Below are 26,830 nucleotides of genomic sequence, written 5' to 3'. Positions count from 1 at the left end.
CAGGGTTATGTGGCTTTCCATTTTCACAAATCCACAACATCACAGAACACTCTGTGAAGTAGTTCTCACATGGCAGACACTTTGTAACTCCTGTCTGATTAAATGTTTAATTCAGTACCCTGGTACAGTAAGTAAAATATTTATCAGTTGTTAAATGAAAGCACATACCAATCCAAGATAATTTCCATCAAAATGAAGTAAAAATGTATTGTGTTTTTTTGGTGTTGCTGATAAAGTACTTCAAAAGTTAGAGTATTATCCAATTTCTAAAGTAGAAAATATTTTTTAAAAAGTGATACAATTACCAGGAGTATAATATACAAGAAAGTGAAAAAGAAGAGCGTATTAGATGGAAAGTGGTAAATAAAATCGTTCAGAGTCTTTGACATACCTGCTGCATGTATAGGTGTTCTCTTCAAAATATAGTCTTTGACTAAGATCGAGGCTCCCTGATTAATGAGAACGTCCACACATTCTACATGGCCCTTAAATGCCGCAAGGTCCAAGGGCGTTCTTCCACTACTATTTCTCACGTCAAGATCTAACAAAGACTGTACTAACACTTCCAGGGCTTGATGGTGACCATGATAGGCCTAGGAACAAACAAAAATATAAATTAAAATAATACATGTATTTAGACTGATTAAGTTCTTAGAAACCCTAGAACATAAAGGAGTAAGCAAACTTGTCTTCACGTCATTGTATTTAAGATGATCCAAAACTTCTGTACTGATAACTAAGAAAGTTAACTAAAATTTTTCTAATAATCAATTAGCAGGCTGCAGTGTTAGGGATGAATATTCCACAAATAATACAAGTTCAAATGACAGGGGATCTTTTCACGAGTATACAACATCTGGCTTATGGGTTCTAAGGAAGACTTCGCCCTGAGTCTCTGATTCCAAAGCCCAAGTTCGTCTTCATAGTTCAGGGCCCCACTTCACCCTGGCAGAATGCTACTACACCTCAGTCACGAGAGAGAAGCAACTGAAGCTCAGCCAGTGCTCGCGCCCTGGGATTTCTCAAAGTCAAATGAGGACCCTACCCTACAAGGTGCCATGTTCCAAACAAAAATTTTCTTCTCAAAAATATTTAAACTGAGCCCTGCTGGAGTAACTGCTAGTGCTAGGCACTGTCCTCGAGTACAGCAGAGCAAGAAGATCTTAAGATTTGTCTGAAACTCCCTCTTTACACAATCTGAAAAAGGGGCTCTCCAGAGAATTCACTTCAAAACCAACATGTCAACTGAACATCTATCTTGCTTATTGGACTGGACACTGAGCAGGGCATAAAGGCAACAAAGACGGTTCTGGTGGGGAAGGAACGTCTTCTCTGTTCACTCATGTCACCCTTTTAGACAAGGAACAAGCAATTTTCTGATACTGTGCAGACCTGCAGCTTAGCACATACAGGCAAAACTGTAAATAATCCCATGTGAACTTTTCATTTAGAATTGAAGAATATGAAATCCTACCATGTTTGTGCTAAATATCACTTGCTTCTAAAAAGAGGCATTTAGCTAGAAAGAGGGCCCCACACTTTAGGACCAGCAGCAGATAAGGCTGCTCTGGGCCTTACTGATCTCCTGATGCTTCTGACTCCTTCAAGGTGAAATGACTGGACATCACTGAGCTCTACTGTTTGAGGATCACCTCTAGACTTGTTCTTCAATATCAGGTCAATAAAACGACACCACGAAAAGAAGGGCAGCTAGAGGCCAGGATGGTGTGCACGGGGCTCCTGTCCTCACAGCACCTCTGACTGGTCTAGGACAGGGGCTTGGGTGTCTAGCATGTGTGAAGGCAGAACCAAGGCCAGTTTCCTCAGGCCGGTGTGTTTTCACTGCAGCAAGCTGTCCTGGATTGGGAGTTTGGAAGGAAAAAAATCACTTAGGTAATTTCTGAAAACCACCTAGGGACAGATACAAAATGCCAAAGTGGTAGTCTGACCACGTTTCACTGAACCTGATTATAAAAATCACTTGTTTCCATTTCAGCTTAAAAATACTATTTGGCACACCTCTGTTCATAACAGCGCTATTCACAATAGCCACGGAGTAAAATAACTAGTTAAAAGAACTAAACTTTTTGAGATAATGTATTCAAAAACTTGACAGAGTGCTTGGTCTGGCACCTAGGAAGTGTTTAAGAGCTGAGGTGCTATTATTGGGAGAGTGATGATAACAACGTCAGAAGAACTGCCTAGTCATCTGCTCAGACATCATTTCTTGCCACCCATAGTAAAATGGCTATTTTCTCCATGCTGGCTTTGCACTTCCAGATGACTTATTTACTATGCATGTCTAGAAGAGTAGATGGTATTTCCAAAGACCCAAAGGGCAAGGAAGCAAGGAGCTTCAGCATGTCTTCTCAGTTATTCAGACCAGTAGGAAGTACTGCTGGGGAGAAAGGGGCAGAAAGATGAGGCAGAAAATTCAGAGTCCATGTGTCAGTGGCAGAAAATGCGCCAGAAGGACATTAAGACAGAAAATGGTAAGTGTTTGTGAGAGGGAAAAAACAGGTCACTGAACTTTTAGTGACACACAGCAAGTATAGACCCTTGAAACACTTTACTGCACTTTAAACCAGAGGTCTCACGAACAGTGACAGTGCCCAATTCTCCTGACTCTCAAAGTCCCCCCACCTCCCACAACATGCTGTGTTTCAAAGATAATTCTTCTTTCAGCACAGAAGGAATGAGATTGAGCCCTGCTTGAAATCTGTAAGGTAATTCATTCCTATATATGACTTAACTGTCACACTCTCTCCTAATCTTCTCCTCTTAGTGATGGACATTAGTGAAGCTAGAAAATCATTTGAAATTAAATCCTATAGCATGAGCAACCGAAGTACCAGTGAAACACACTCTTACCACCCCCAAAATCACAAAGTAAGCAAAACGTTGTAGAAATGCCACAGAAATTACTGTTCTTGTATTATCTGCTTAAGAATGCAAAGCCATTCCACTAGGGCGGGTCATTTTAAAGTTCACATCTCAGGCATATTCTCTCCTTAGAGCAGGTCTGGGGGAAATTAAACTCATCCCCCCCTCCTTTTTTTAAAAGACAAACAAACAAAAGCACATTAAAGAATTCTCTGTATTAAGCAAGTTCTTACAGCTTTAATTCTACAATCATCATCATCAGGACCCAAAGTTCTCGGTCCTAGTTTGAGTCAACACAAACAGGTATGAGATATTTTCAGTAAACCAGCCATCAGGTTGGCTGTGAAGGCAGTACTTACAGCCAAGTGTAAAGGGCTTATTGTTGCTCTATTGTCTGAATCACTCAGCATGTCTGTTCCCGATGTTTCCATTAACTGAGAAAGGAAAGAATTTTAAATGTCAGAAATGGCACTTTTAGACAGTTATTCCTGGTCCCCCACAAGTGGATACTCGAACATGAATTTAAAAATCCCAAAACATTATATTATGAAAACTAAACTCAGAAACCTTACAGAATGGATTATCCTGAAAATCTGGACCACACACTAAGAGTTTTGAGGGAATGGCTACAAACTCCGGCTTTGACAGAAATACTATTTAACTGCCACCAAGTAAGAACCACCTCCCTCCCCCTCCCTCACAAACATGATTTCACCATCTTTGTTCCCAGGAATGTGTCAGACAGGCTCCAGTTCAAGTGAGAACAAATACTTAAATACTCTGAATAGTAGGGGGAAAACTGAGTAATACTTACAACATCTAAAGGAGTTTCACTTGCAATCTGAAATAAAATTTAAAATAAAAATATTGAGTTGAAAAAGCAGTCATATATAGTAAAGAGATAAAGGCAAACTACATGTCTTTATTTACCTATGGCTTTGTTAAATTCCCTTCTGAACTTGTGCTTTGCCTCCAAAAATTTATAGTCTTTTAAGTAAACAACTGTACAATAGACCAAAAATCTATATAAAAGGGTCTCAGATTTTAGTCTAGAAATACCATACTAACCTAAGGAAATAGTATTTCTGTAGCAGGGTTCTAAATGCTATATTGAGTATGACAACCTCCGTTTTTTTTTTTTACCCACCCTTGAATTTTACTCCCCCCTTTAAGGAAAGCAACGTTAATTTATAAGTGAGGCATGTACCACACACCTGAGAATCATTTAACTTGCCTTTTGGTTGGGCTGAGTTGGGTGAATGGTGTATACATTCAGGAATGAGACCACATTGGAAATAAAAAGTTCCATTGCAGCTGACGAGCCTCCCTTTTCAGGACAGACTGCTATTAGACTGGGCCTTTCAGAACTCCTAAATATACAGGGGAATCTTCTCACAGGAACATGATTTCTCACATATGACAAGGTTACAGTTCTTTAATGCCTTCTGGAAAACGTTTCACGAGGCAGGGGCAGTGAATGTTAGGTGGGCATAGGGGTTTCTAAGGGAAGGACACAAGGAGACCTCTCCAGAGATCTAATTTCTTTCTGTCCCCCTTCTCTGTGAAAGGGAGAAGGGAATGAAAGAAAGCTTAATGAGGCAAGTGTGAATTTAAGATGGAAACGGATTCTAAAGATATTACAAGACAATTATTTCTTGATTCATCTATTCTCATTGTCATTACATTATTAGAACATAAACTCACACTGGTCCTTCCACAAGAACTCAGGATTCTTACCAGCTGAAGACACAGACGGTGACCATATGCAGCTGAATAATGAACGGCATTGTATCCTTGCTTGTCCCGGATCCCTGGATTTGCATCATTTCTTAATAAGTATTCCAGGCACCTATTACAGTAAGACATATTCAAAATTCTAAATCCTGCATTTTAACCAATGATAAAAACAAACTCAAAACTGGCAATTTTTCTTACACTTGAATAACGTAAAAATGATAAATATACCTACACTACATAAAATTATCATTTAAATGACACTGACTGCAAGTATCATAAAACTACAAATGAAATGTTCATAAGAGAATCTTCTTTATCCACAGCTTGTCCATCTACGGCACCTGTCAGCCTACTCAGTGTTTGACAGATTAGACTCCCAGTGGTGGGAGCATCCAATCTATTTGGACCACAGAGTAAGTATGATATCTCATTAGGAAGCTCAAGAAAGGATGTAGAAATACCTCCCAAAACCAAGATCAGAATTCAAAGATCTTGCTTTAGAGACCTGGAAAGTGTGGGAAAAATGCACAACTGGTATACAGGTAACAAGAAAGATCTTCCCACAGGAAATACACTTTATTCCTGTGCTATTACACTATGAAAAAAGTAATTTTAAAAGGACTTTAAGATTCACAATTTGTTATAATTTTGATAAATATTATTGTTACTACAGCCAAAAAAAGAGTACTGAATTCGAAATTAAAAGATTTATCTCTAGAGTTAGTTTGATACCATCCACCTTGGACAAATAGTTTCTTCACCTTTATGGTGAAATGGTTTCTGTTTATTCATCTTACAGATGGAGGTACAAATTCAACTAAATAATCTAAACACCATTCATGTTTTTTATTAAGTTTGCTTTAAAAGCACAAACATTTCACTCAAGGGCACATCTTTCTATCTTTAATCAAGTTTTCTAGATGTGAATGATAAAGCAGAAATAGTTCTCCTTACCAAGACTTGAATACAAGGCAGATTCTATCAGTGGAACAAACTATTTTAAGATAACTTGCTGATACATGAGTACAGGGAAAAAAAAGATTTATTTAAGGAAAGAAAAACAAGTAGGTTAGTTCATGCTTACTTTCTGAAGTAGGAGGGCAAGTCTCAAAGCACTACTTACTGTGACTAATTGCAAATGTACAGCATTAAATGGTTTGAAATAATTCAACCATGATACACGCAGAAGTTCCTATCATATAACAGTTTACCTTCACATTATTAGATGACTTGTCTCCTACAGCAAAACAAAGACTAAAAGTTGATTTACAACTATAAAATTACTTCTATTGCCATGCCTTTCAAATTTCGCTAAAGCAGTATGAATTTTCATAACTACTTTGTAAGCATTATCTTTAACAAATGAAAAAATTACTGACATTCAGGAAAAGTAAATCACTTCCTCCCAATCTTTTGGTTAGAAGCAAGGACTAGACGTGTCTTTTCTTCAGGTGTTTTTTCCTTGCTACAAATGCTTCAGCACATGGGTTAATGAGTTAGTGACACTTTAACCTGGGTGTTTATAAAATACCGAACCACAAAACTGCTTAAACTTGAAAATCTAGACCTCACTTCTGACTTGCAATTGAGAAGGCGAAGAGTCGATCCTCACTTTCTCACTGTAAGTTAGCACATGCTCATTTTCTAAAACTCAGAAAATTAAGAAAGGAGAATTTTCTATGAAACCCTGGTTCCCCTAAAATTAACTATATATGTGCAAAATCTGGAGGAATATCTGTGGCTAAATACCTAAGTAATAAACCACACTCACTGGTAAATACTTTGTTTTCTTCATCTGTTAGACAAATTAAATATCTTGATCCCAATTAAGCATGTACTTGAACCCGGGGAGATGCTCAAGCCATTTAGATCCCTCCTACTCCTCCTCCACCACCATGACTCCTGCCACCTTTTCTGGACTGAATGCAACGCACGTGCTCCATGGCTGGTCAGGGCCCTGGAGAGGAGCGTGCACCCACGGGCAGGGAATGTGGCACTGTCAGCAGAGGCCTCCGACTCTCCCTGACCACAGGGCACACACAACAGCCAGTCCTTACATAAGACAGGCATTAACCAGAGTTTAAAAACTACGGCTCATCCTTATAGGAAGACTGTAATGTATCAGGTATTGTTTAAGCAATTTTGATACTCTATCTCATATGACACTCTACCTCAATATGCTAGAGGAGATCAGTCGAGAACTAACTCCAGAAAGAATGAAGGGATGGAGCCAAAGCAAAAACAATGCCCAGGTGTGGATGTGACTCGTGATGGAAGTAAAGTCCGATGCTGTAAAGAGCAATATTGCATAGGAACCTGGAAAGTTAGGTCCATGAACCAAGGTAAATGGAAATGGTTAAACAGGAGATGGCAAGAGTGAACGTCCACATTTTAGGAATCAGTAAACTAAAATGGACTGGAATGGGTGAATTTAACTCAGATGACCATTATATCTACTACTGTGGGCAAGAATCCCTTAGAAGAAATGGAGTAGTCATCATAGTCAATACAATCCAAAAGGCAGTACTTGGATGCAATCTCAAAAACGACAGAATGATCTCTGTTCGTTTCCAACGCAAACCATTCAATATCACAATAATCCAAGTCTATGCCCCGACCAGTAATGCTGAAGAAGCTGAAGTGGAATGGTTCTATGAAGACCTACAAGACCTTTTAAAACTAATACCCCAAAAGATGTCGTTTCATTATAGGGGACTGGAATGCAACAGTAGGAAGTCAAGAGACACCCGGAGAAACAGGTAAATTTGGCCTTGGAATATGGAATGAAGCAGGGCAAAGGCTAATAGAGTTTTGCCAAGAAAATGGACTGGTCATAGCAAACACTCTCTTCCAACAACACAAGAGAAGACTCTACACATGGACATCACCAGATGGTCAATACCGAAATCAGAATGATTATATTCTTTGCAGCCAAAGATGGAGAAGCTCTATACAGTCAGCAAAAACAAGACCAACAGATGACGGTGGCTCAGATCATGAACTCCTTATTACCAAATTCAGACTTAAATGAAGAAAGTAGGGAAAACCGCTAGACCATTCAGGTATGACCTAAATCAAATCCCTTATGATTATACAGTGGAGTGACAAACAGATTCAAGGGATCAGATCAGATAAAAAGAGTGCCTGAAGAACTATGGACAGAATATCGTGACACTGTACAGGAGGCAGGGATCAAGACCATCCCCATGCAAAAGAAATGCAAAAAAGCAAAATGGTTGTCTGAGGAGGCCTTACAAATAGCTGTGAAAAGAAGGGAAGTGAAAAGCAAAGGAGGAAAGGAAAGATATGCCCATCTGAATGCAGAGTTCCAAAGAACAGCAAGGAGAGATAAGAAAGCCTTCCTCAGTGATCAGTGCAAAGAAATAGAGGAAAACAACAAAATGGGAAAGACTAGAGCTCTCTTCAAGAAAATTACAGATACCAACGGAACATTTCATGCAAAGATGGGCACAATAGAAGACAGAAATGGTATGGACCTAACAGAAACAGAAGATATTAAGAAAAGGTGGCAAGAATACACAGAAGAACTGTACAAAAAAGATCTTCATGACCCAGATAATCACGATGGTATGATCATTCACCTAGAGCCAGACATCTTGGAATGCAAAGTTAAGTGGGCCTTAGGAAGCATCACTACAAACAACGCTCATGGAGGTAATGGAATTCCAGTTGAGCTAATTCAAATCCTAAAAGACGATGCTGTGAAAGTGCTGCACTCCATATGCCAGCAAATTTGGAAAACTCAGCAGTGGCCACAGGACTGGAAAAGGTCAGTTTTCATTCCAATGCCAAAGAAAAGCAATGCCAAAGAATGCTCAAACTACCACACAATTGCACTTATCTCACACGCTAGCAAAGTAATGCTCAAAATTCTCCAAGCCAGGCTTCAACAGTATGTGAACTGTAAACTTCCAGATGGTCAAGTTGGATTTAGAAAAGGCAGAGGAACCAGAGATCAAATTGCAAACATCCGTTGGATCATCAAAAAAGCAAGGGAGTTTCAGAAAAACATCTACTTCTGCTTTACTGAGTAAGCCAAAGCCTTTGACTGTGTGGATCACAATAAACTGTGGAAAATTCTGAAAGAGATGAGAATACTAGACCACCTGATCTCTCTCTTGAGAAATCTGTATGCAGGTCAGGAAGCAATAGTTAGAACTGGACATGGAACAACAGACTGGTTCCAAATAGGGAAAAAGAGTCCGTCAAGGCTTTATATTGTCATCCTGCTTATTTAACTTCTATGCAGAGTACATCATGAGAAACACTGGGCTGGATAAAGCACAGACTGGAATCAAGATTATTGTGAGAAATATCAATATCCTCAGATCTGCAGATGACACCATCCTTATGGCAGAAAGTGAAGAAGAACTAAAAAGCCTCTTGATGAAAGTGAAAGAGAAGAGTAAAAAAGTTGGCTTAAAACTTAACATTCAGAAAACTATGATCATGGCATCTGGTCCCACCATTTCATGGCAAATAGATGGGGAAACAGTGGAAACAGTGTCAGACTTTATTTTTTTGGGCTCCAAAATCACTGCAGATGGTGACTGCAGCCATGAAATTAAAAGATGCTTGCTTCTTGGATGGAAAGTTATGACCATACTAGATGGCATATTCAAAAGCAGAGATATTACTTTGCCAACAAAGGTCCGCATGGTCATGTATAGATGTGAGAGTTGGACTGTGAAGAAAGCTGAGCACTGAAGAACTGATGCTTTTGCACTGTGGTGTTGGAGAAGACTCTTGAGAGTCCCTTGGACTGCAAGGAGATCCAACCAGTCCATTCTAAGAGATCAGCCCTGGGATTTCTTTGGAAGGAATGAGGCTGAAGCTGAAACTCCAGTACTTTGGCTACCTCATGCGAAGAGTTGACTCACTGGAAAAGACTCTGATTCTGGGGGGGATTGGGGCCAGGAGGAAACGGGGATGACAGAGGATGAGATGGCAGGATGGCATCATGGACTCGATGGATGTGAGTTTGAGTGAACTACAGGAGATGGTGATGGACAGGGAGGCCTGGCGTGCTGCAATTCATGGTGTCACAAAGAGTTGAACACGACTAAGCGACTGAACTGAACTGAGTGACTGAAGTGAAACTCACATGGCCATGTGTTAGGTCAGACTATTACTCCCATTTCACAGATGAAATGCACAGAGTTTAAGTAACCTACCCAAGGTCTCAGAGCAATGACAGTATAGGTATCAAATCTAATGCTGTCCTACATGCATAACCAGAACAGTTAAAAAGGCTGCTGAATGCAAAGTTGTATACAATAGTCAAATGTATTTCTCTATTTCATAGCAAAAGGAAATTTAAAGATAAGATTTATTTTGGTAGTAAAAATATGAAATACTTAGAAATAAACCTAAAGATTATAGAAGTTCCAAGAAGAATGTATGATTCCACTTATATAAGGTTCAAAAGAGGCAAAAATACCCAATGCTATTAATAGTCAAAATATGATTTCATTTTTGTGAAAATCTATCTCCACTAAAGTGTATCTTAGTGAAATATATCTATGTACTCATAAACACATGTATCTATAACCACATGAACACAGAAAAGGCTACTGACAGATATATAGTAGGTCTATAACTCTGATGACACCATGCTGCTGCTGCTGCTAAGTCACTTCCATTGGTGTCCCACTCTTGCGACCCCAGAGACGGCAGCCCACCAGGCTCCCCCGTCCCTGGGATTCTCCAGGCAAGAACACTGGAGTGGGCTGCCACTTCCTTCTCCAATGCATGAAAGTGAAAGTGAAAATGAAGTCGTTCAGTTGTGTCCAACTCTTAGCGACCCCATGGACTGTAGCCTACCAGGCTCCTCTGTCCATGGGATTTTCCAGGCAAGAGTACTGGAGTGGGTTGCCATTGCCTTCTCCTGATGACACTATGAGGGACATGAAACGATCTACTAAATTAATGGAAATACCTGTGTTACTGGTGGTTATCACAGAAGAAAAGGCACGAGGACTTCTTCCTTATATGTAATCAGAATAAGCACCCTCAGCCCCAGGTCCTCACCCTCGTGCTCATAGCCAGCCCTATTTCTGTTCAAATGGCAAAGAGAGTTGTGTTTATAAGTACTGAATACATTTAATGCTTTTGTTTGCTGAGTCATGGCTGCCTATAGTGATTGCAGGCATCAGGATGATGGGCACAACTAGCAGGGTGAGTAGAAACGATGTCATGTATTTTTCCAACACTGATGGAAATTGAAGATACAGGGACACACAGAGAGTACAATTGTGCTATTAACTGTACATTAATTATAATAAGTTAGTATTTGTCACTTTGAAAACAGAGAACCAATGGCAGCGTGTCAAAAATCCCACAGTGTATACAACGTTCCCTGGGGAGGGTAACAGGAGATTACCAACCATTAAAGAAGGAAAGCAACAGACACACATTACTAGTAACAGTATCTGAAGCCATTGGGAATTTGTTTCTCCTTTTAGAAAACAATTCACTCTGGCTTTGGCAGCAGAATGAATTATTCCAGATTCTCTTATTATTACCTAACCTATTCCTGGGATTTATAGCCTTGGAATCTGAAAAAATAAACCAATGCTTTAATTCTATTATGTAAGCCTCCAAAACTTGCTGAGAGAATGCCTCTGGTACTCTGTGGTTACTGTGGTGTAGAGCTTCCAGAGGTTCCCAGGGAACAAATCAGAGTTAATAGATGGTGGTGTTAGACAAGACCTCAGGGATTTGGATAGTTTAAAAATAAGAGAGAGGCTCCAAAAACAGCACTAGATTCTTTAACACACATGACCTCAGTTTTCCCCACAATTCTGAGAATAGGGAAAACTGAGGTCATGCGTGTTAAAGAACCTAGCTTCTCTCGTGGCTCAGACGGTAAAGAATCTGCCTGCGATGCAGGAGACCTGCATTTGATCCCTGGGTTGGGAAGATCCCCTGGAGAAGGGAATGGCAACCCACTCCAGTATTCTTGCCTGGAGAATTCCACGGACAGAAGAGCCTGGAGGTCTATAGTCCATGGGGTCACAAAGAGTTGGACACGACTGAGTGACTAAGACTTTCACTTTTTCAGGATTCATTCTAATTTTATAGATAAGTAAGTTTTTGCCTAACAATTACTTGCTCAGGCTCAAAGAGGATAATATGAAGACCTCAACACTTAAACTGGGTCTTCTGGATAAAGCTCATGTTCTTTCTAGTACATCAGGCTGCTTGTATTGATACTGAGAATTAAGTGTCTAAGTAATAAATATCTCTGGCCTACTGCTCAAAACAGCTTATATTAGTTAAGAAAACTAACAATTTAATTCACTTCAGCATTAAGTACAGTTCTAAAGAAAAAGTAGACTGGCTTAAAATAAAACCACAAATCTCAAACAGTATAGGTTGAGCATTGTCATTTTTATGTTTTTGTGTAGGAATTCAGGTTTAACTGTCTAAGGGCAGGAGGACCACGGGGTAATCTCTGTGTCTATGTGACCTCGGTGGAATTTATGTACATCATTGGGTAACATCCAATAAGCAGTTTATGGAACAGTGGTAAAGGACTATTGATGTGATACAGTCATTTTAGCTATCATCTATTTTAGGAAAACCTATAAATCAAATCTTGAAATTACAAAATTTATAAAATAGAGAATAATCTACTTACCTGAGCTTACCCAAACAGTTTCTGATTTACAAAGTGTTTATCACAGATTTTCTTTAAAGCTTTACTACCCACAAACATAATTCAAATAATTTATAGCTTCTCTAAAAAACTATCTATATTTAACTATTCTGATATATATGAAACTATATAAATTATATATTTCTCCCAAAAGAAAATATAGTCATTCTTCAGTATCCAAGGGGGATTGGTTGCAAGAGTGCTTGTGGATATCGAAGACCATGAACCCTCAAGTCCCTTATAAAAAAATGAACATAACCCTACAATGAATATAGTCAGCTCCCCAAATCTGCAGATGCAAAACCAGCAGACATAAAGCATTGATAGCATATTTACTAGAGCTTTCAAGATTAGAATTTTAACCACAAATCCAACATAACAAAAAGGATTTGCAATTACAGTCACAGAATTTATAATAAATTAATATTTGTGAATAATATCTTAAATTATGCTTTTTATAAGGAAATAGATCTCTATTAAATGCAACTTCCTTGAAGTATATTTTATAAAATCTTTCCCTCAAAACCATTATTTTTATTTTCTACCCTTCATTGACTCAGACTCATGGGGAATACCACAGATCCTGAAGATACCTTCTGTCTCTCACGAGCTCATTTTCTTCCAAGAAGGTAATATACATTAAGGTACGGACATCTGACCAACTTCAGGTGAATATTCATTATGAAAGAATTTGTAAATCTCTCATTTGTTTTTATTAAGTCATCCTTGGGCAACATTTGTTCACTCGCTATCTACATAATTTACTTAAGTAATATTTAGTACTAACTATGTGTCTAATTCTGCCAGTTCAATTACTCCCCATTTAAACACAAATTTACAGGGGTCCCTTGGGAATATGAACACTCTACCTCTGGAGGACACTGGTATTCCAATCTCTGCCCTATCTTCTGACGGCACCGTCCGTCTACCTCTTGCCTCTCCTTTTCCCTATGATACACTCAGCCCTGCTGCCTCTGAGAAGTCAGGTGGAAAAAGCCTGGAGGTGATAGATACTAAGATGTGCTTCTGGAAGGGAGGACAAAAAGGGACCTTTATACTTCTACCACCTCAGTTCAGAAGGCAGGTTGCTGGTAGAAGCAGGTAGTAATAACTATGATTAAGAATAACTATAAAAACAACTTATTTTCCACACTAAACACCCAGGGAAAGAAATAATAAAGAGTACAAAAAGGAAACACAGATTTGCTATGAAAGTCGCCACCTGTCTGGAAGGTGCTGGTCTATGGAAACAATGACCCTTCATTCTCACCACGCGACACTCACTTGCCATCTGTGTCTGACGTCGCTGCATAGTGCAGGGGTGTGCATCCTCTCTCATCAAGGTCGTTCACGCTTGCCCCTGAGCCCACAAGAGCAAACAGGCACTGGTAGTTGCAGTTGGCAGCAGCGTAATGCAGTGGAGATCTTTTTGCCCAAATTAAAAAAAAGAAAAAAACAGTCAGGGACACATCCCAGGAAGTAAGAGCACAGTTGATCTACCCAATTATAAATACTGTATTTATACTAAGTTGGAGGTTGATTTCTGCCATATACTAAGTCTTTCAAAGGGCCAGACAGAAAGCTAGGAGGAGAAACCAAGATGCCCGAGAGCCTCTAAGAAAACAAAGTAAGACAGAAACACAGTTAAAAGTAAAAGAATGTAAAATAAGATAGAAACACAGTTAAAAGCATTTCATAGCTCAGACAGTAACAATTACAGTTTTTTGAGTGAATTATGGATACCCTTCATATTCTGCTCCAAAACTTGAAAACTTGTATTCTTCTTCCTCCCTAATACCATCAGCAATCTGAGAAGAGTTTTCATTTTAACAAAGCTTCCCCTATACTAATGCAAATGTTTCACAGTACAGAGGTAGCAGCTTCTGTTACATCTTGGTAGAGGAATAAATAGTAAGAAAAATACAGAAGTATTAAAAAGAATGCTGTAATATCAACTATGTGGGAGAGCTGCACAGTAATATCAGATTTCTCAAGCAAAAAATGCATAGTTTTGAAGATTTTTCATCACTTTGAAGAGCTAAGGTACTGTGTTAATTACTAGAGATGGAACATTTGTAGCTTATTTCTTTCCAGTTACTGAAATGAAAAAGAATGCTATTAAATTTAGGAGTTACTGTATTTAGATTGCAAAACTATAATGATTCATGACTTTTCATTTTAAAAAAAGAGGAAGAAGAAAGAAAACAGAAAAGTGAAGGTGAATTTAGTCCAGAGTCTTCATGGCATATTGTTTTCTAAAATATATACCTGGGAAAATGACAGTGAAGAATTATTTTACTTTATTGGATAAAAGTATAATATAGTAATAGTATTTTTGAAGATGAAATTAATCCTGAATTATTTTCAGGCCTGTAAACTCAGAACCCTTATCTGTAGCATACAGTGCTTCATGTACTACAAACTGACTAACGTGAGCTGGAGTAAAGCTGCTTACACCTGCATGCCCTGGAGCCTGTGCTCCGCAACAAGCCACGCAACACGAAGCCCACTCACTGCAACTGGAGAGGAGCCCCCGCTCACCACAACTAGAGGAGAGCCTGCACAGCAATGAAGATCCAGCACAGCCAAATACATAAAATAAATAAATTTTAAAAGAAAAAGAAAAGCACACTTACAAAAATAAATTAGCTATAAAAATATTGCACTCCAAAGACAAAATGATCTTTGATTTCCTGGGTCACTGGCTCCTTCAGTCAGAAGGCTTATGGGAACAGTCTGTTCCTCAAAGGAATGGCGGGGTCAGACAGTTGTTTTCACTTTTCTCTCACACACTTCTGATTCCCTACCACACGTGATTCTACTAACCTCTGCACTATACCCTTCCCAGGCACTGATACATTATTCACACTTTTCCTTCCAACACATACTCTCTCTTATCGTATACTCTGATATAATTCTCAAACTCTTGACACACAATTTTGCTCATATTGCCACCTTTCTTTTTTTTACTGAGGTGCTGTTTATGCATGCATACAACATTAGACCTCTGTACACACTATAACATGCTCAGTTGTTTAACATGCTCAGTTGTTTTTCAAACTGCCTTCCACCCTTTCCTATATGGTTCTAACAGACACTGGGTCAATTCCCACTCAAGGTAACTTAGCAGACCCCGGTGGCTTTAATCACTGCAGTCACAGATGCGAGCAACAGTGAGGTCTGGGGCTGAACAGTGAGAACGCGAATTGGCTGAGTGACTACACAGGGACTCTGCGTTCACATTTGTGACCTGTTTCCTCCCTCCTAGTGCTCTGAAACCAAAACTAGGCCATAGAGTCTCTAAGAAAGAATGACTTGAGGGAATGGAGGACTACCACTGCTCTTGTAAGGTTCTGTTTAGGGAGCATGGGTTTAAATTTTCATAGCTATAAAGGAAGCGGAGGAATGTCATCATAAAAGGTGCGTAGTGCTTATAAAGTAAAACTGTGGCTGGTAGGCTGCGGCTATGGCAGGGGCCCAGTTGGAAGAAGGTTGTGGGTAAGAATGAATATTCAGAAGTTATCTACTTATTGGAATCTTTCAACAAATCAAGATCACAATGTAAAAGATGTGAACTTTTTTTAGTTATAACGCACAGAAGCCAAACAATAAGACTAAGAAACTCATTAAGGAAGTCATTAAGGACTTCCCTCATGGCTTAGACAGTAAAAAACCCTCCTGCAATGCAGAAGACATGGGTTTGAGCCTCGGGTCAGGAAGATTCCCTGGAAAAGGGAATGGCAACCCTCACCAGTATTCTTGTCCGGGAAATCCCATGGACAGAGGAGCCTGGTGGCCTACAGTCCATGGGGCTGCAAAGAGTTGGACATGACTGACTGACTAACACACAGACACCAAATTATAATTTGAGAAAGTCATTAAGCAAATAACATTAAGCAGGAGCTACAGAGGAACTGTCTCACAACTCACCTTCCAAACTTGTCCTTTTTGCTGAAGTCTGCACCGGTATTCAGCAGAAGGTTCAGGCACTCCAAATTACTACCCAGGAAAAATACAATGAGAAGATGCAACTGTCAATAACTTTATGACGATATTGGTAGGTTTAAGTAAGTATAAAAATATGTTTTCAAATGAGGTCAGAGTGAATAAAATACTATGACTTATATTTTACGAAACAACAACAAAAAAACCTGCCATGATCAGCTACATTTTTCTTAAAAATAGTAAAAATTTTGTTAACATACCCTCCAGCTGCAGCTGCATGTAGACAGGTCCTGCCAAAATCATCTGGGGTATCTATATCAAATCCTACAAGAATGAATACATCTTACATAATACTATATGCATGTTACTTTATGTTAAAGCATTACATTAACAATGTAAAAAAATCACACCCCATCATACACAAAACTATGACTTACAAATAGGTACAAATTAATTGAAAACAGATTAATAATGTATTTTTTAAAATTACCACTAAAAGACTGGGGGTTTTTCAAAACAAATGCTACAGTACTTGTTTAAAAGTAATAGGATACAATGGAATATTATTCAGCAGTAAAAAGAAATAAAGTACTGATACATACTTATAACACTGGATGACCCTTCAGAACATTTCTAAGTGAAAAACCAGTCACAAAACCACGTTAGGTGATTCTACCTTTACAACCTATGTAGAACAGGTAAATTTAGGGATGGAAAGTAGATTATTGATTACTAAGGGCTGGGGGAGGGAAGAAATGGGAAACTGATGCCAAATGAAGTTTCTCTGGGTGTGGGGGGTAGCAAAAATGTTCTAAAACCCACTTACTCATGGTCACGCATCTCTGTGAATATACTAAACTGTAAGATAAGTGAACATCTGGGGGGCGGGTGTGCCACGCTGCACGGCGGGTGTGCCACGCTGCACGGCATGTGGGATCTCAGTTCCCAGACCGGCATAGAAACTGCACCCCCTGCCTTGAGAAGCACAGAGTAACCACTGGACTGCCAGGGAAGCCCCATGAATGCTTTCTTAGTAAACTTTTTCCTTTGCTACCTGTGGATTACTACTAACACTGAGGAGAGAGTTTTATAATTCTCTTTCATAGATAAATGGGTATGTGATTACTTGTGGCATGCATACAGTTAAAAACCCTCAAAACACAATTACATCACTTAAAAGATATCACTAAGGGATTCCCTGGTGGCTCAGTGGTAAAGAATGCACCTGCAGAAGCAGAAGATGCAGGTTCAGTCCCTGATTCGGGAGGATCCCACATGCTGCAGGGCAACTGAGCTCGAGCACCACAGCTACCGAGCCTGCCCTCTGGAGCCCGGGAGCCGCGACTCTGGAGCCGGCACGCCTAGAGCCGGTGCTCTGCACCAAGAGAGGCCAGCGCCACACGAAGCTCGTCACCACAGCTACGGGGTAGCCCCTGCCCTCCCCAACTAAGAAGGAGCCCTCTCAGCAACAAAGACCCAGCAAAGCCAAGGCGGAAAAAAAGGTATCATTAAGAAAAACTCAGAAGGGTCAGCCTCACAATATGCTAATTTTTCCCAGAAACTCCCATAATTCTTTCGGCAATCATAAGTATTAAATAATATATAAAATTTGTTCAACTTTTGTAACATGCTAATAGAATACTATTTAAAGTAAAATCTCATATATTTAGTACTTCTATGCATTTTCATAAATATCTTTATAGTAATATTTATATTAACAGAAAGCTACTGATCCTGTTTTGTTTTAAACTATGACTGTGGTATTTTAAAACTAATTAAATATGGTATAAATTTCAGACCTAGAAGATACTGTAAACTGGTCACTAGCTCTTAAAAAGGAACCATGCAAATGAAGATATTTTGCTTCCAGATATAAAGGGACTACTTCAGAAATATTCCACATGCCATTCCCCAACTAAGAGAAAAGAAGAAATCACTAGAAAAATAAAACCTTTCCCAGAGTTGAAGAGAAAATCAAATCTTATAGGGCCCAACATCTTCTAAGAGGGGTTAATAAATGATCCATATTTGGACATATTTGTATATAATTTTGCAAAAGCAGGATGGAAGGGAGTTTGGGGGAAGCATCAAAGAGGATAATTTGTCTGTGAAGGTTCCACTCACCAGAAGAAAGAAGTTTCCTACAGCAATCTGAAAAACCACTTAAGGCTGCCAAATGGAGGGGGAACATTCCATGTATGCCACGTCTAAAGCAAAGAGGACAGCATCTTTATCACAATGCGAGAAAAATGCAATCACTTAAATAAAGTAAAAAGAAACTACTTAACTTCTCCAGCAACTTTCCCCTTGGAGTAGGGTTTTTCGAGCTCAGACTACTGTCACTGTGGACTTTCTGTGGGTCTGTGTGTGTGTGCTAGGGAGAGGGCAGCACATCACCAGTGTCCCTGGGCTCGACCTACATGGGATGGTAGTAGCACTCTCCCCAAATTAGGACAACCAAAAATGACTCCAGACATTTGTCTCAGGAGCAAAAATCATCCCACCTGCTTTGCCATCAAGAATCATTACCACAAGGCAAAATGTTTTGCTTAAGACTGTTCACTGCAGTAATTTTTCCTAGCAGTAAAAAATCAGAAGTTGTGTTTGTAAATGAGGAGAATGAATAAACTGTGAAATCTTTACACAAGAATTAAATTTTATAAAACGAATGAACTAGAGTTATTTACAGAGATTAGGAAAGGAAAAAAAGCCCAAATTTATATTCACATGGCTAAATCAACAACTGCGTGTAAAAAAAAAAGCTTCATGAAGCATACAGTAGCATACCATTTTTAGAAAGCTTAAAAGAATATTTAAAACATATTTATGAACATATAAAAGTATAATAAAAATTTTAAACTACACATAGGAATGATAAGCATCAATTTAAGTAGGGTGTGTATTTCTGCAGAGCATGCAAGAGAATCCATCTTTCAAACAAAATTTTACATGGAAACTTTAACATATTAGTCATAATCTAGAAAGAACTGAGATAAAAAACATAAAAAGACCCAATGAAGTCGTATTAAACATTCTATTACATCATCAACACAAAGAGGAAAAAGCTCAAGCAATAGTACCACGTTAAGGACAAAAGTCACGTGCTTCCCTCCAAGCCATCAACACCTGGCAAGCACTTACTTGGCGGTGTCGGCCCCACTTGTAATGAGGGTGTTGATGAGCAGCTCGTGGCCATACCTCGCTGCTATGTGCAAAGGAGTGTTGCCATTCTTATCTTCACAGTCGATTACAGCTCCTGCAACAAAGGAGGAATAAAATCCATAGATTTCATCCACAGCACAGTTACTGGGGCAGGCACTGGGATTACAGATTTTATACTTAAAGCAATTTTGTGAACTGAGCATAAGATTTTAATAGATTTAAAAATCAGAAGACAGTCTGCAATGCCTCATGAATTATTTGATCAGGAGTTTACTCCTACCCTTTCCTTGCCAAATGAGAACAGCTGTTGTCTTAAGTATCAATACTACTTACAAACAGTTCCTTGGAACATGGCTTGTGAAACATTGCCTTAAAGTAATGTACCCCAAAGTCCTTTTTATTTAAAAGTTTAGCTTGTCTAGTACTAACTCAAATACAAAAGAATACAAGTTTAGAAAAGAAATGAAAATGCTAAAAACAGTTCAAAATATTCAAAAAGGGAAACAGAAATGCAACTGAGTTTTGTCAATATATAATAAAACTGCATTGGAAAGGCAGAGTTACTTTTCTATTTAGCATGTTTTTTAAAAGCCAGTACTAACTGTTAGTGATATTATATAAATAATCTAAGCGAAACAATACAGAAATAAATCAAAAACAACTATAAAAAATACAGGTATGTGGCATTTAAAATTCTTCATTATCTGATTTTCATGAGATATGATATCAAATGTCAAAAATATGTATACTGCTATGACAATTCCTCAATACCATTCATTATGTGGATGCTTTTACTACACTTTAGAAAAAAAACAAACAGAAATACTTTTTACCACTCTGGATAATGGTTTGTGATCTGGAGAATCTACCGTGGAGGGCAGTCATGTGCAGTGGAGTTTTTCCATCTTTGCTCTGAAATAGACACAAAAAAGATTTAAAATTCTGGTTCTATTCATAACACATAATTCTTCCTTTTATTTTGAATGTCCTCTTGCAACTTCATTTTGTGTAACTATCACCCAAGCATTAGGTCTAATAGATGCCTATGGCAGTGTAAAACAGTTATCTGAAATTATGAACTATGTTTCAGTATGTGTACCATAAAGCACAAATACACAATGCCTACAGTTTATAGAAGGTCCTGAGTGGTAGGTGTGTTATGATCTTAATATCATTCCTATTTCACAGATAGGGGAACTGAAGAACAAGGATACTAATGATTTGACCAAGGTCACGTCACTGGAAGTGGTACAGCCAGGATTTGCTGCCCAAGGTTCAAAAATTTCACATTGCTCTAATTCTTTTGTCCTAAAAGAAATGCTGAATCCCTCCCTGACCAAGGAAAAGTGAATGTCAGAATTAACTTCAGCCACTGTAATTCACTTTAAAAACTTTATACATTATTTAGTTTATAATTACTTGTAATCAATATTGTATTTTCTCAAATTAAGATAATAAACTAGACTGGTTGTGCATGTGTATTCAATGTAGAAATTCTGAAATTTCAGAAGAATTCCAAATATGAAGAAAAACAATGCCTGAATTAGTGATATCTTTTACTGTGAGTTAGGTAAAGTCCTTTCTTTCCTAAATTATCTTGTTAATCAAAACATACATGTGATTATCACAAAGGAAAGAAGTATTTGGGGTAATCTGGTTATCTCACCAAAATTTAAAGTATAGGATGGGGGTGGGAAAAGGTATAATAGCTATCTGGCTTGACAACTGGATATATTGCATGAAATTGTATTTTTTTTTTTTTTGCTTTCAACATACATACTATACATAGTTTCTATCTTCTATAGTCACCGATTATAGAATAAACACTTGAAGAATGGAAGAAAAAAAGGCAGTAAGTGACATCGTCAATGTAGTGGGGTTCGTGATAAGCAAGGTTATGAAAAACCAGACCTATACTGCTCTTTTAAAAAGAACATTCACTTTATATCTAAATAGTATTTTGTAGGACAATCAATTAAAAAACTTACAAATTGAATATTTATGAACCTAATTTACATTCCAATTGTAAGTCATCCACAACCTGATCAGGTCAGAAACATCAAAATAGAGGATGAAATGGGAGGAAAAGATGAAGGAGAAAGATGACTTGATAAGGAGGACTTGAGGTCAGCAAGTATGATTTTTCTTTCTTATAAGGCAAATATTAAAGCCATAGTGCCTTCTTCAAATAACCATTTGACAATTTCGTTGGTGTCAGGAACGAAGATATATTCTTGAATGAAAACACATTCTTATGACTTGAAAACTCACTACTATCTACAGTTTTCACATAATGTCAGGGTTGGACGGTACCCAGAAATCGTCAACAACCCAGAGAGTGTGTTTCAATGAGCTTGGCGCTAAGGTAACTGGACAGCTGCACATCAGCAGGAAGTCACACATCCTTAGTCAAGATCAAAGCAACTTTTATGAAATCCAGTTTTAAATCAATGTCATGGCCTGTTGTCTTCAAAGCTACTTCACCACCACATCTTAACTGCTTTGCAAAATATTCCCTTGTCATGTGTAAAATCCACCACTGAATTTTCTAAATCATTAAGGAAGTAATGTCAAATAGGACCATTGATATGAGCAAGTAACCCTCTTGTAGAAATGATTCTCATCTCTACATTTCAAAAGACAACACAGACTTAAAAATAACCACAGCTACTGGTCAGCTACATAGGCAATGACACATGAACCAAGTAATTAAATTATCTTCAAACTATAGTAACTGTCTAAACGGCACTGTACAAAATAAACAGCTTAATTTTTACTGAGCAATTGATACACTAAAAAATGCGTAACAGTTAATGATATAGGTGGCTCAGAGGTTAAAGCGTCTGCCTCTAATACAGGAGACCTGGGTTCAATCCCTGGGTCGGGAAGATCCCCTGGAGAAGGAAATAGCAACCCACTCCAGTATTCTTGCCTGGAGAATCCCATGGACGGAGGAGCCTGGTGGGCTACAGTCCATGGGGTCGCAAAGAGTCGGGCACGACTGAGCGACTTAAGTCTCTCTTACTCCAAGACACTTAATATTTAACAAAGATAATTTTAACTATAGCCACTCTATCATAAACAGATCTATCTAGACTAAAAATATCTGATGAGCTCTTTTCATTTGAAAAATTTAATTTCAAATTTTTTTATTTTGAAATACTCTTTACTAAAAAATATTACTAGGCTTTTGAGGAAACAAGGAACAAACTTTCCACTCCTGTAAGAATTTTTTTTTCTGAGCACTGATTATCCAAACAGCACGAATTTCTTCAAATCAAGATAAATTCAAATAAATTCAAAATAAGTTAAAATTTATTATTAGGACATTTTTAGAAGTTAAATTATTAAAAATAAAACCAGTAGGTGATCTGACTGAGAACCAAAAGCTTTAAATGTGTTTTCTTAAAAGAAACACTTGTACCAGAGACGGATTTTTTTTTTGTAATATATTATGCCCTTTCCTTCCATGGTTTGATATGTATAAATTCTGTCCTTTAGCTGGCAGAGGGCAATTTAGAGCAATGACCTAAATATACATGGGCTGGCTGCTGTTACAGCTGTCAGAGTGGGTCAGTGGCATTGTTAAAGGATGTTTATAAGTTAGAGGTGAGAAAATGGACTCCTTTTCCCTATCCTCTGAAAGACACCGGCTCATCACACCTACAAAAGGGCTGAAATGTTATGTAATTAAGCTCTGAAAACATTCGAATTTGAAGCTTAAATGTTTTTACTAATCCTAAATGGTTCTATGTTTTTTTTTAATGGTTTCTTTTTTTCATACCACAAGCCATGGTTTGGCAAGTGCTCAAAGAATGAATTAATAAATTAATACAGACACAATCAGTGAAAGCAACTTGGAAAATATAAAGGACAAGTACACATTATGAAGTAGTTATGTTCAAAATTGTGGTTACACGTGCATTTCCAAAGACTTATGCAGTAAAGGTACGTTTATTTTAGCTCCAGAACTTTTATGTATTTCTAAAACTCAAATACTCACTCTTGAAAGCGACTGACCAAAAATCAACTATTCCTTGTATGTAAAACACTGATATTCGTCTTTTAACTTTTCTAATGTGAAAATTTTCAAAACAGGACGTTGAAAGAATATTGCTGTGAACACCCATGCGCATGCCACCTAGAGTCTACTGCTAACATTCTACTATGTGAACACTGCCATACATCAGTCTCTCTCCACCCACCCAGGCTGTTCAGTGATTTTTTTTTTTTTTTTCTTTGACCAAGCTGTGTGGTATGCAGAACAAGGGATGAAACCCATGCCTGGCCCGTAGTGGAAGCTCAGAATGTTAACCACTGGACTGCCAGGGAAGTCCCTAAATGATACTTTTCAAAATTAGCTACAGATAACGGTACTTACTGCCTCTAAAACACTTTGGTATGTGTATCATTAACTAAGGTTCAATATTAGCTTGGTTTGTAACCTTCTAAGGGAACATATACATGCCATAAGGCCTATGAAATCTTAAATGTACCACTTGACGAGTTTTGACTAATCCTTATTCATATAACCCAAGCTCTCAAAATATAGGACATTACCACCATACCAGAAGGTTCCCCCATGCCTTTTTATCAATCCCTCCTCCAGAGACAATAACTGTCCGGTTTTCTACCCGCAACTATAGATAGTCTGGCACCCCACTACTATTCGTCTTTTCTAAAACTTTATATAAGTGGGAACAGTGAACAAATTCTTGTGTAACACTTTTACTTAGCATAGTACTTTTAAGACTTATCTGTGTATGTACCAGAAACTCATTCCTCTTTATTGCTGACTGGTGCGTTAATATAACACAACTCGAAACACTAGGTGGGGACTCTGATTTGGCTCCCTACCTTCATATTGACATCGGCCCCATTGCCTACTAGAAGCTCTAAGCACAATGCCCCGTGCGTAGATGCGGCAGCAAAGTGCAGAGGCGTGAACCCCTTCTCATTCTTCTGGTTCACGTTAGCACCAGAGTCTATCAGCTCATTCACGACGACATCCTGTCCATTGTAGCAGGCTACGTGAAGAGGTGTGTTTCCATAGGCGTTTGGTTCATTCATCTATTGGAAGACAAAAACGGCAACATTAATGCAGTCTTCCTAAGTATTAGTGTTGTGAGCTACCTTAATAATGTTGTGGTTGAAATCAAATTATTAAAGTGAGAAACAGGGATAAAGAATACAGGTAAGGCTTATAATTTTAAACTTATTTTTAAAAAATGAACGTAACTACAGCATTTTGGTGTCAAATGAATTTTGTATCATCAGGGAATATAATTCATATAGACAATGTCTATCTCAAGACTAAACTGAATGATTCCAAGAGATATTTTAGGAAAATGAAAACAAATATTTTAAAAAGCATTCTAGATAAGAGACAATTATAGCATTAACTCTAAGAATCATGAAAAATGAACACAAACTGAAAATTGACATATATTGAAAAACACACATATTTTCTCCTGGTTCATTTACAGTGACCAAAGACGAACATTGGTTTTTAGTAGACGGCAAGACTGTTAAAAAATGAGTGACATCCTTTCCTATTTATTTAACTCATTTTTGCAACAAACTTAGGCTCTAGATATTTTCCAGCCTACATACTGATACACTGATATGTTACCAAAACGAGTATGCTCTAAACAATGTAATCAATACTGAGAAATAATTCATGTAACTCAAGTTTATCTTTCTATTCCTTAAAAAATATATTGGATTAATATTTTCAAGTTTACACAGCTTTCCTGTAATGAAGAATTTTACCTCTGCCCGTCCTCTGGGAGGTAACCCACGGCACACCGGAGAGACACGTCTCTGTCTAGGGTGGGAGCTGGCTACCCTGCACCGGAGGGAGGGTCAGCAGAGCGGAGAGTCTTCAGGGGGCAGGGCCACAGAAGCAGCCGTGTGATCTGGGGGAAGGGCTTTGGATCACTTGGTCTCAGTGGACTGAAATCAGCCACATGAGCAATTCTGGCCAACCTTGCCTGTGTAGTGGGATCTCAACAAAACTCTGACAACAAAGCTCAGGTGAGCTTCTCTTGTTGGCAGTACTGTGTGCCTATGTCCACTCTGATGCTGGGAGACTAGAGTCCAACTCTGCAGGGAGAGGCCGACGGGAGCTTTGTGTTTAGAATACTTGTGTGTCTCTTCCTTTGGCTGATCTTAATTTGTATTTTTTCTGTGTAATAAATAATATCTGTGAGTATAATAGTGCTCAGTAAGTTTCTGGAGTCCTTCTAGTGAATTATCAAAGCTGAAGGTAGTTTTGTGCCCTCTATCCTTGTGGTTGGGCCCAATTTATCACAACTTTAACATTTTCGTTTCTCAGATCTCCAGTAACAGAAATTAGAGGAACTGAAAAAAAAATCACACCTAACTTTAGTCAAATCATCTAGATTTCATCACCAAAAGCTGGCAACCTAAAACAGATTCTCCCTTGGAGCTCCCAGAACTTTGAGAGATTACATTTACTGCCTTCAGTCACCCACTGCATGGCCATTTGTTATGGCAGCTCTTAGAAGCTGAGTCATGCAATCAGAGGCCATGGGTCACTAAGCGGCTCAAAGGCTGACTACTTTTTTTTGAAGAACACTCTCACCAGAGTTTATTTTGCTGCCAATAAAATATGCTTTAAAAATTGCCCCAGAACAGACTTGAAACAGTGACCAGAAAAGTAGGCTGTCTCATTTATCTAGATCCAGGGTCTCTTGGGCATTATAATCTCTGTGCTGAAACAGAGATATAGGAAGTACTGAATTGAAAAAAAACCTTTCATCTGTTTGCACTCTACAAGATTCTACCTGTGTTTGGCTTCCTGATCCCTATCTTTCAAAAATTAAGAGCTTCATACAGTCTTTAAATTAATAAATAGTTCAACCAGATCACCTCACCAACTATCTTTCTGTCTTTGCAGCGGATCTGAACTACCTCCCCCTCTCCTGGTTGTCTTAAATCAATGGCTTAGTGGTAAAGAATCTGCCTGCCCATGCAGGAGACACGGCTTCAATCCCTGGATTGGGACGATCCCCTGGAGAAGGAAATGGCAACCCACTTATTGCTGGGAAATCCCATGGACAGAGGAACCTGGTGGTCTACAGTCTATGGGGTCATGGAAGAGTTGGACATGACTTAGCAACTAAACAACAACAAATAACCTGTGTTTTAAAGAACCAATGAGCTTGTCAGACCTGTACCTAAAACAAGAGCAGATCTACTAAGACCTGTACCTAAAACAAGAGCAGACCTACTAAGACCTGTACCTAAAACAAGAGCAGATCTACTAAGACCTGTACCTAAAACAAGAGCAGATCTACTAAGACCTGTACCTAAAACAAGAGCAGATCTACTAAGACCTGTACCTAAAACAAGAGCAGATCTACTGAGACCTGTACCTAAAACAAGAGCAGATCTACT

The 26,830-nt window shown here is 38.4% G+C and overlaps 1 protein-coding gene across 1 annotated transcript in view; it reads right to left on the bottom strand.

Moving 5' to 3' along the window:
- Nucleotides 1-26,830, bottom strand: part of ANKRD28 (ankyrin repeat domain 28) — a 124,650-nt gene that overhangs the window by 21,009 nt on the left and 76,811 nt on the right. Inside the window, exons 8-18 of the mRNA XM_040263682.1 lie at nt 24,266-24,478; nt 20,242-20,320; nt 19,388-19,502; nt 18,371-18,453; nt 16,507-16,570; nt 16,232-16,300; nt 13,586-13,726; nt 4,621-4,732; nt 3,698-3,724; nt 3,243-3,317; nt 392-593 (exon numbers count right to left, since the gene is read on the bottom strand). Of these exons, the coding sequence (XP_040119616.1) occupies nt 392-593; nt 3,243-3,317; nt 3,698-3,724; nt 4,621-4,732; nt 13,586-13,726; nt 16,232-16,300; nt 16,507-16,570; nt 18,371-18,453; nt 19,388-19,502; nt 20,242-20,320; nt 24,266-24,478 (1,180 nt within the window). The remainder of the gene's footprint in view (nt 1-391; nt 594-3,242; nt 3,318-3,697; nt 3,725-4,620; nt 4,733-13,585; nt 13,727-16,231; nt 16,301-16,506; nt 16,571-18,370; nt 18,454-19,387; nt 19,503-20,241; nt 20,321-24,265; nt 24,479-26,830) is intronic.

Source organism: Oryx dammah, unplaced genomic scaffold (genome assembly GCF_014754425.2).
Source record: "Oryx dammah isolate SB20612 unplaced genomic scaffold, SCBI_Odam_1.1 HiC_scaffold_2, whole genome shotgun sequence".
In the NCBI taxonomy this organism is placed as follows: Eukaryota; Metazoa; Chordata; class Mammalia; order Artiodactyla; family Bovidae; genus Oryx; species Oryx dammah.
The sequence above is the reverse complement of the archived record's forward strand: the minus strand, read 5'-3'. Positions and strand labels throughout refer to the sequence as shown.